At 36.0% G+C, this 10,266-nt stretch overlaps 1 protein-coding gene across 6 annotated transcripts; it reads left to right on the top strand.

Annotated features, from left to right (window-relative positions):
* Positions 1–13: 13 nt before the first annotated feature.
* Positions 14–5,303, top strand: LOC150030649 (pyrophosphate--fructose 6-phosphate 1-phosphotransferase subunit beta-like). Of its 6 annotated transcripts, XR_016526644.1 has the most exons (7): positions 14–2,111; positions 4,041–4,202; positions 4,301–4,369; positions 4,549–4,602; positions 4,689–4,767; positions 5,000–5,102; positions 5,267–5,303. XR_016526644.1 is itself a non-coding variant. In XM_090309425.1 (6 exons), exons 3-6 carry the CDS (start codon positions 4,335–4,337, stop codon positions 5,273–5,275), a joined length of 252 nt encoding a protein of 83 aa, XP_090165551.1. In that variant the 5' UTR covers positions 14–2,111; positions 4,041–4,202; positions 4,301–4,334; the 3' UTR covers positions 5,276–5,303. The 6 variants fall into 6 exon arrangements, 1 of the variants encoding a protein (XP_090165551.1); XR_016526643.1 differs by lacking the exon at positions 5,267–5,303 and having other exon boundaries at positions 5,000–5,251; XR_016526642.1 differs by lacking the exon at positions 5,267–5,303 and having other exon boundaries at positions 4,689–4,793; positions 5,000–5,251.
* The last annotated feature ends 4,963 nt before the right edge of the window (positions 5,304–10,266 follow it).

Raw genomic sequence — 10,266 nt, 5'->3', positions numbered from 1 at the left:
TGTGCAAGTTTTTTCCAGACTTGAAGAACCATTTTACAAAATTCAGCTCAACCACATAGCTGCGCATCTACAGTATGGTTATAGGTTTCAATTCGATATTCTACCCCCAAAAGATATACCCAGATGACTTTTCATCTACCCGACTTCTTAGCTCAACTCTAAGTTTCTAAATTATGATTAGTCAATCCCGTAAACAAGATAAGATCACTTATCCAAAGATTTTAATCGACTTCTTTTCCAATAAATTAACAAACGCTGCCCTGAATGACTAAAATTTTGCAATGGCATATCAACTCTTAAGTTTCTATCAAAGGTCCTCTGCTTTCGTCAGACTAAGATCTCCAACTTAACACTGTGGAGCTAATAATTAGTTATCTATCCTCAGAGGGCACTTCCATCAAGCCAAACCAACTATTGGTTGAAGAAAATATAGTGGATTATGTATTTGAGATATTACGATTTTCAGGTGAGCAATCGTAGTCCTGAAAATTCTGAACAAGCATAATCTGTCAGGGATAAAGATATCTAGCTATTTTTTTAGATCGAAAGGACACAGATGTACAACCTATGAAACAAATCCTAATCGTAGTCTTGAAAATTCTTGAACAAGCATAATCTGTCAGAGATAAAGACATCTAGCGATTTTTTTTAGAATTCAAGGACACATATGTACAACCTATAAAATAGTTCCTGTTCAAGTAAGGTCGTAGATATCTAGCTATTTTTGTGTTGGTAAATACATGAAAACTAGTCAAGGTCATAGATATCTAGCTATTTTTGTGCTGTTAAATACATGAAAACTACACATTCTTTTTTCAAAATAGTTCATATGCCAGAAACTTCGAATTCTAGGATAATGAAATGAGTTGCACATTGCTGAAGGTAAGGATCCCTTAACAAGGGCTTGCGTCTTCAGGCCCTTGATCTTCTTTCAAGAGCTGAATTGCCCTTCAATCAAAGGCTTGCGGTCGGATTTGCAACACTAATTCTAGTGTTGGGTCATGTTGCTAAAGTTCCTTTCCATCCAATTCACAGCCAAACACTTGGTCTCATTTTGAAATGCATTTCTCAGTGTCCTGGAGTAGTGGTTGTATCTCGTATTGAAGAACTAGTTCTTATTTTGACGAGTATGCTTCGTAAGAATGTGACTGGGGAGATGGGCATACATTCAGACACATTTGCAACAACCCGTGCAATCCTGGTCACGATTATGAAGTCTCCATCTCATAGGGTGCCACATCTAGCAACATCAATTCAAGAAGTATTAGAACATGTAGTTTTATTTCGTCTTAGTACATTCGAAACACAACCAGGTCAACTTTTACATTCTTTATACCTTCTCAAGGAGTTCTATATATATATTCAAGTCAATACTGTCATGGACAACTATATCACCAAAGAAATGAAAAATTGTGCTCTTGATGTATGTACAACACACTACCTTGGCTTTTAGCAACTATCAATGTAACTGAAGAGGAACTTGTTTTGGGGGTATTTGAAACTTTTCATTCGATTTTGCTCCAAAATCCTGACATCAGGACCATAGATTTTGCAAACACACTTCTATCTGCTTGTTGTTTGAGTTTCTCTTTTAGATGTCTAGGCTCATTTCTATATGAAAAGATGAAATGGAGAGTGTATCTAATGCTCAGTTCTCCGGTGGATGTCATCTTTGGAAATGATTTCACTGGCATTAGAGAACTTGTATCATTTTTTCCATCTGATCCAGTTGATTTACTGTTTCTACTTGGACAGGAAAGCTCCAATGACTCAGATCTTTCTTCTTGTTAGTCTGCTGTTTTGTTGTTACTATATGTAAGTTCATTACATGATGATAGGTAACACACTTTTGTTTCTTCTTTCTTGTATCCTCTTTTTGCTTAGTATTGTCTTGTAAAGGGCCGGCCGGCAAAATCATAGACGAAGCTTTATGGTATTTCTTTTAATTATTGGAAAAGGAGGGCTCCTGGGTATGTTCTCGAAAGGGAAGGTAGAGGTAGTACTTCGAATGGCGAAGAGAGGCGGCTCGGCAAAGAAGGAATGAGAAATCGTCAAAGATGACTTCTTTGTTGGCGAAACGAAGGGCTAGTTCTTTCTCTCTCCATCTTATGGTATTTCACTTGATTTCTTTCTTCTTGTCTTTCTTTATCCTTTTCTTCTTTCTCCTTTTTTCTTCACTTTTTTTTATATCTCCGTTTACTCCGTCTATCTTCTCATCTCTTGCTTAATTTTCTCCATTCTTTGATTGTATCTCAAATATCTTTTGTTTTCTGTTTTCTTCATATCATTTCCATTGATACTCCTTTTTATATTTCTCTCTGCTTTTGTTTGCCCTTTGTTAAAATTTGATACTTCATGTATTGTATTTAGTTTATAGTAAATGTCTTTAAAGCTAAAATATTGAAATATTAGTGAATGTAAACTTGGTCCTTAGTGTTGCGTGTGTGTATCATTAGTGTGGATGTTAGTTTAAACAAATATAAAAAAAATTGTTCGACTGTTGTATCTGGTTAGTTAATTCATGTACTTTTTTGCTAGGTGAATCTCTTCATTTTTGTACCATATTCAAGTTTCGGGAGTAGTAAAAAAGGGAAATTAATAAAAGAAAAAGACTAAAAAAAAAAATATTTAAAAATAAAGAGAGAGAAATTAAAAGGTATGAAAAAGTTGTAGTAGTCTTTTACCTTCAGGCTATTAAATTTGAGTGATTTAGTCACATATTAACTCTAAATCTTGCTTTTTCTATCTTAAAATCTAGCTCTTTATTTTATCCTTGTTTTAAAAAATATTTGAATTAGTCTTTGTCAAATATTATGTCACACTTGAATTAGTCTTTGTAAAATTTAGCTCAAGTGCCTATTTATTTTTTTTGCTATTCTTACGTTCTCACTTCTTGGTGAAAACTAAAAATCCCATAGAAAGTTCATTTATTTTCTTGGTTGGTTCTTTGGGAACTATTAATGCCTTCCAGGTCTTGCAAAAAACCTCCCATATGTCTTAGGCCTGAATTGGCAAGTTTTGTGTAGCATAGCCGAGTTCTAAACATTTACCTTGGTTGTCCCTTTTCCACTAGAGTCTCCAGGTGTTTTTGGTTGGGATTTATGTTTTAAGCCTTTTCTTTTTGCTAAGGTTGGGTTTTCATCAAATGTTGGTGGAGGTCTTTATCTGTATGCAAATTGATTAATTTCGTGGAGACCAAATGTGTTTTAAAGTAGACTAAATTGTTACATTCGCTTGGAGACCAAATATCTCTTTTCATTTTTTCAATGAAAAATTTCGTTTCATTGAAACCCTCTCTCTCTCTCTCGTTGTTTTAGCCATAAAAATTTTAGTCTCTTGCTGGCCAAATCCTCACATCAGGGACTCATATGGAGCTTTTGGAGCATCAAAATCCCTTCTTAGAGTGTTATCCATTTTGTCCACAAGCTCCTTCCTCTTATTCTAGTCAAGTCCTTCATCTTCTCGACCTTGTCGAACACTCAATTTTCCACTTCTTTCATTGATTCAATCTTTCATTTCTCTACCTATCTCCCCATTTTCATCTTCATTTCTCTCCTACCAATGTCTCCGCCTTTCATCGCCAATGCCGATGTTTCCCTCGTCATTGCATCTTCTCCGTCGGAGATCGGCCTTGTTTCTACTGTGTATATCGAAGTCCAAGCCCACTGTATCGATCAACCTCTCCCTTTTCCCTCTATTCCCAAAAACCCCTTCAAAATCCTCGATGGCCCTCCTAGCTCTGCCGCTGACAATCCGGGTGTTTATTATCCATAGATCATTTACATTCTCTTCTTGTTTTGGTCTACACGTCCTACCCTTAATAACGTGTTTTTTTTTTACTCTGTTTGGTAACTGAGTTGATTGATGTCTCAAAGGAAGAGTGTGACATGCATTGAGTTTTGTTTGTTCTTTTACTATGTTTTGCTTATGATTGTAAATCTCGCTTTTGTTTGGAACTTGAGTTTTACTGAATGCGTTTGAGGCCAGTTGCCACTTCTTAAGGTTTTAGAGTGTTTGAATTGTGTTATATGTGCGTGCAGATGATATCACAAAGCTGTTTCCTGATCTTTTCGGCCAACAGTCGGCAATGTTGGTGCCAAGTGATTCCAGTTCGGTGCAGGTGAATAAGAAATTGAAGATCGGAGTTGTCTAGTTTGGTGGCCAAGCACTGGGAGGGCATAATGTGATTTATGGACTATTTGGTAGGGTCTCATTGTGTCCACATTTATAAATCAAGAATAAATGTTTGCTTTTTTGTTCAAGTTGTGGCTAATTAGCAGCTTCTATGATTTTGGTGAAGATTTCTTACAGGTGAGTAAAAGGAAGCACGTTGTATGGTTTCAAGGGTGTCCTACAGGGATCATGAAAGGTAAATATGTAGAACTGACTGCATAATTTATCTACCCATATCGCAATCAGGTTAATTTTCTTGAAGGGATTTCTAGCTTTCAGTTGTTAGAATTGTTAGTGTGAATATGTGTGGTCTCGATGCGAAGTGATTGCCATTTGAATGCAATTCTTGATTTAAATGAATTTTTGTTTTATCAGGGTGGTTTTGATATGATATGCAGTGGGAGGGATAAGATTGAAACACTAGATCAGGTGAAATTCTTTCTTTCCAGAATTTTCATTTTGAGACGTCTTGGTTGTAGTCAATGCATTAATTGACTGTTCGTTTCTATTTCCAGTTTAAGCAAGCTGAAGAAACTGCTAAGAAGCTTGATTTGGATGGCCTTGTCAATTGGTGGAGATGATTCCAACACAAATGTCTGTCTCCTCGCTGAAAACTTTATGTATTTTTCAAAACTATTAAATTTGTTTATTGCCTCCCTCCTTTTTGCTCTCTCTTTCTTACTTTCATTGTCATAGATAAGCTATTATATGTTATTTTTATTGCAGAAATATAAGGTTGAGTAATTAATTACTATAGGGTACCATTTTTTGTGTGTGCAAGACTCTGTTATTTATATTCCCCTTCTATCTGTTGTTTTCAAATTAGGAGTAAGAATTTGAACCCGAGTGATTGGTTGCCCAAAACTATTGATGGTGATCTCAAATGCAAAGAGGTCACCACAAGTTTTGGATTTGATTCTGCTTGCAAGGTACTCATTTCTCTTTGTAACTACTTTAGAATTGATATTTCGTTTGGATTGAACTTTGGTGACTCTTTCAAAGTTGAAGTAGTTTCTTCAAGAACTCAAGGAAAAAATGGAATATCGCATTCATGAGATGAGACTCTTAATAGGCTCTGCTGATATTTATGCAGATATATTAAAAAATGATTGGTAATGTGCACAACTAGGAAATATAATAAACATCAATCGAGAAAAAAGGTCCGGATTTAAAAACAGTCAAGAATTGGAAAGAACGAGAGAAGAGGAAAAATGCCACCGGTTGGTTAATCAGTTGCCCTTTCAAAAGGCCCAGCTTGGAATAAGTAGTCCTTGAGTTACTATGTGCAAGACCTCATCACGGATGCATTCTTTTTTAATATCCTTTTTCTGCATCAATACTTCATGAACTTTCATCACCTTATTATTACCTGTTATCATATATTTGCTTTTACGTCTTTCGAAAAAAAAGAAAAAAGGGTGAGAAAATTTTTGCTAACTTTCTTTTATTGTTATCATTACCCTCTCAATGTTTTCATTGCAAACGAACAAGACACATGATTGCGAAGGCGCTGCATGAAGATACAACTACTTTATTATTATCATTACCCTCTCAATGTTTGCAAAGGAAGATCGCTGCAAAGAAAGAGGCATCGATAGGCAATGCCGACGATAGCGCAAATTTTGGGGTTGTATTTTTCCTTCACTCTATTCCAAATTCTGCACCATCGCATCGTATTTTAATTTTGAAAGTTTTATCACCGCATCCTGTTTGATTACCGCAATCATTTAACATTGATAAATTTAGTAAGTCGCCGCATGCTTTCTCTTTGCCATTTATGATTTCAATGATGAATCACATGCATCTATTTTTTTTATATACTAGAGTTAACTTATTTTTAGGACAATCACCTCAAGAAATGTTTCTAAAAGTTAGTGGTCGGCTAGCTTTCTTTCAAACTGATCCTTTACCAAACTTCTTAAGAACATCGCATGACTTCTTTCAATCTATTGGCAAGGAGGACATTGTCGCATTTTAAATTTTGGGGTGAGGTATTTATTTTCAACCTTGCTATTTTTAGCTATATGAAGAAAAAAAAGGAAACTTAGAATAACAACTCCACTGCCAACGCAATGGAGAAACACATGTTGATAAGAGTTAAGTTGTGAATGACACATACCTGTAGTTGGATGTCCGCAAGACACACGTGGGGGCAAGCCAAAACGAAAGTAAGTTGCCAGGATCAACGCATAAAGAAATACCGCAATTCCGCTGCTAAGTATGTATGAGTCTAGTTTGAGAAAGAGCGTCTTGCTCATAATTGGATGTCCGCATGACACATGTAGGGGTAAGCCAAAATGAAGGCAAGGCATGCGTCCATCGCATGGTAGTTGCGCTCGTCAAGCGATTGCGATCACCGTGTCGAAGTTGCGGTATTAAGCGAATGCGGTCACTGCAAGATTGCGGCTACACGATAACGCATAATAGAGGGATCAACGCAAGGTTGGTGGAATGAACGCTGACGTACATCTTGGGAAAATAAAAAACTGATGTTGACATTTCACCTACTACGCCATTAGCAGCAGAGATTTAGAAAGGACTAACACGTCGCGAATGTCAGAATCAGAGCAGTCCATTAATGCTGTCGGCGATCCAATCTCTATATAAAGAAGCCGGTGAGCAGAATGTCAACTTATCTAGAGTTTTTCCTTGCGATCCAGACAAATGCGTGAGAAGAAGGCTTGAGAATTCTTCATCTTCTTCTTCCATTCCGAGAAACGACCAAAGCCTACGATCAGAGCTAGATCTCGGGAGAGTCAGCTCCACCGCCCATCCATGGCACCCTGATGCGTTATTTTATGAGGTGGAATTATGGATGAAAATGCGTTGAGCACTTAAGTTTTCTCAGTGGAATTCAAGTGTATACCCCACTGAGTTTCTTGGTAAGTCCAGGGTCGAACACAGGGACTTGGGAAAAAATATGCGGTGGTAATTTCTCAGAAGAATTTGCGGTAACCAAATAAATCAAGTAGTTATTGGGAATGTTGTTTGTGGTAATAAAAATAAACAAATGCAGCGGAGTTCGAAAAGAGTTATAAAACGGAAGACGCGATAAGTATGCGGTGAATGGGTTGAGAAGAGTTTTGGCTAACACTTCTTAGGATGCGTTCATGCTATGCGATCATACAACACACATACAATAGTAAATCATCTCTCGATGCGAATGCTACGACTTTTAATGCTAGAACGCATGCGATATATGCGATAAGACTATAGGACCTACACATAAGCCTCTATTCTTATTTATGCGATGAAAAAATGACACATACACATATAAGGCGACCACATAATATCATACCTATCTCTAGCATGCATGCGATGCAGGTTGGCAAAAAGAATTTATCTCTAGGTTCCTGTCTTTTGTTTATGCAGTTCTAATCATTGCACTCTCGAGTCTAGATTCTAACTTAGCTCTTTCAAATCTTAGGTTCTTTCTTTAGACTCTCTCTCTCGAGTAGCTCTGAAGGGATGTCGAGCACAACATAAAGAAAATGGAGAACCTAAAGAGAGTCTAAAGAGCTACTCGAGAGAGACTCGGGAGAGAGTCTAAAGAGAGAGTCTAAAGGGATCAATATGTCATTCTTGAATTGATATCATTTATAACCCGCTTTCTACAGGTGCAACAGCTTATTTCGGAACTCAATAAAATTTTTGCCCATGATATTATAGATGAGGATAGGTTATGGAAAAATAAATATTATAGATGAGGATAGATTATGGGAAATGAAACTTACTACTCGTGCTTGAACTTTTGCTGTTTTACTTTAACGCTCCATTCCAAGTAATTGTTTTTTCTTTTTGTTTTATACATGTCTTTCCATGGAATTGAGTTGGAAAAGAGAAGGCAACAAGGTGCATATAATGGGCGGCCAATTCAAGGGGCAGTCACATTTCTTTGGGTACTTATTTTATTCGTGCTTGAACTTTTGCTGTTTTACTTAAACGCTCCTGTTTAATAATTTAATGATTAACACATATTATATTTAGCACTTGGGTAGTAGGCAAATCAGTTGAGATCTCAAAAACATGCATGTTGGTAAATGCATCAAGATCTTTTAAATTCATATTTGATAATTAGGGGTATCAAGTATCTAGACTTCCATTATGAACTCGTAAAGAAAATGCCCAATCAAGTGATGGGTTAGGCTTACAGCTACTTGACTTTCAAATGTAAACTTACCAATGGTACGAGCGAATGGCCATGAGATGATACGAAAAAAATTATACTTTGCTGGTTAGTGCTCTGTGTGTTATCTATGTTTATTTCTTCTTTTGACTTATAGGTACAAAGGGATGTGTGGTTTACCCACGAACTTTGATTCAACTTATTGCTATGCTTTGGGTTACACTGCTGGAGCTCTCCTCCAGAGTGGAAAAACTGGACCAATATCATCGATCTGTCTGTCCCACTTCTTGTACCTCCTGATCATTTTAGTCTCTAACCTTTTAACCTTTCATTCTTTTTCTTGATATCAGTTTCCTCCATAGATTTTTTCCTCATTTCTATTACTTACTAGTTATGCATACCGGGTAGGAAATTTGGCTGCTTCTGTTGAAGATTGGATGGCTGGCGAAACTGCATTGACTTCGTTAATGGATGTGGAGAGGAGACACGGTATGATTTTTTCATGAAAACGTGCATTCCTGTTCTCATGTTTTCTTGAATAACACGTTAATAATTTTTTTTATAGAATATTTTTTATGGGGAATAAGAAGGGAAATGATAAACAGAGTATCAATTATCCAGCCAAAATGAGAACAAATGGAGATAACTAGAAGAAAAAAAATGAAAGATGAAAAAAACTCTCCAATCTATATTAAAAAGACAACAATTTTCTAGTTGATGAAACTTAAAAGTTTTTTTTTTTTCTTTTTTTGAGTATCCAAATAACTTAATAGTTACTAACACAATACTATAAAGACTAGTCAATGTGCATGTAAGATCAGAAAAACAAGGATAAAAGTGGAGTATCATCATGTAAAAGTGGAGTATCTTTTCACTTAACAATTTTGAAAGGCTTTGGATTGATAGAACATCTTCATGAAGTCTAGTTTAATATTTATCATTTGATGATCTCTTTCTAAAGGTAGAATTCGTTTGGCAAGTAAGTTCAAGCCCGTGATCAAGAAGACAATGGTGGAACTAGATGGTAATATGATCTCTTTCTAGAGTAAATGTCGTTTCCTTTAATCTCCTTCCCAGTCTTATATTATAATTCACGCCGCTCGATTTGTCATGTGAGGAGGTCAGATCAGAATCCTACCATTAATTATGCAAGTTCAAATCTAAAAGAAGAATGGAGCAGGTGATCTAGATATAGGTATCTTACACAACCAAATTGATGAAAATCGAACCTATTTTTCAGAATTTGGATAAGATATTTTAATGAAGTCTCGGGTCAAATTCCATAGTTGGAAGTGAGATACCTAAATTCTTTGTAGTTTCCATTCTTACATGAATTATTAGTAATGTGTTAAGTTCATTGTAATGTCTAATTTTGTTGGTGTATATTTTTGCTTAGTATTGTCTTGTAAAGGGTCGGCCGGCAAAATCATAGACGAAGATTTATGGTATTTCTTTTAATTATTGGAAAAGGAGGGCTCCTGGGTATGTTCTCGAAAGGGAAGGTAGAGGTAGTACTTCGAATGGCGAAGAGAGGCGGCTCGGCAAAGAAGGAATGAGAAATCGTCAAAGATGACTTCTTTGTTGGCGAAACGAAGGGCTAGTTCTTTCTCTCTCCATCTTATGGTATTTCACTTGATTTCTTTCTTCTTGTCTTTCTTTATCCTTTTCTTCTTTCTCCTTTTTCTTTCTTTTTTTATCTCTGTTTCTCCGTCTATCTTCTCCATCTCTTGCTTAATTTTCTCCATTCATATGATTGTATCTCAATATCTTTTTGTTTTTCTGTTTTCTTCATCTCATTTCCATTGATACTCCTTTCTTCTATTTCTCTCTCTTTTTGTTTGCCCTTTGTTAAAATTTGATACTTCATGTATTATTATTTAGTTTATAGCTAAATGTCATTAAAGCTAAAATATTGAAATATTATTAAAGTAACTTGGTCATTAGTGTTGCGTGTGTGTATCATTAGT

The sequence above is a fragment of the Benincasa hispida genome, unplaced genomic scaffold (genome assembly GCF_027475165.1).
Source record: "Benincasa hispida cultivar pf3 unplaced genomic scaffold, pf3_genome.v1.1 HicScf1721, whole genome shotgun sequence".
In the NCBI taxonomy this organism is placed as follows: Eukaryota; Viridiplantae; Streptophyta; class Magnoliopsida; order Cucurbitales; family Cucurbitaceae; genus Benincasa; species Benincasa hispida.
The sequence above is the reverse complement of the archived record's forward strand: the minus strand, read 5'-3'. Positions and strand labels throughout refer to the sequence as shown.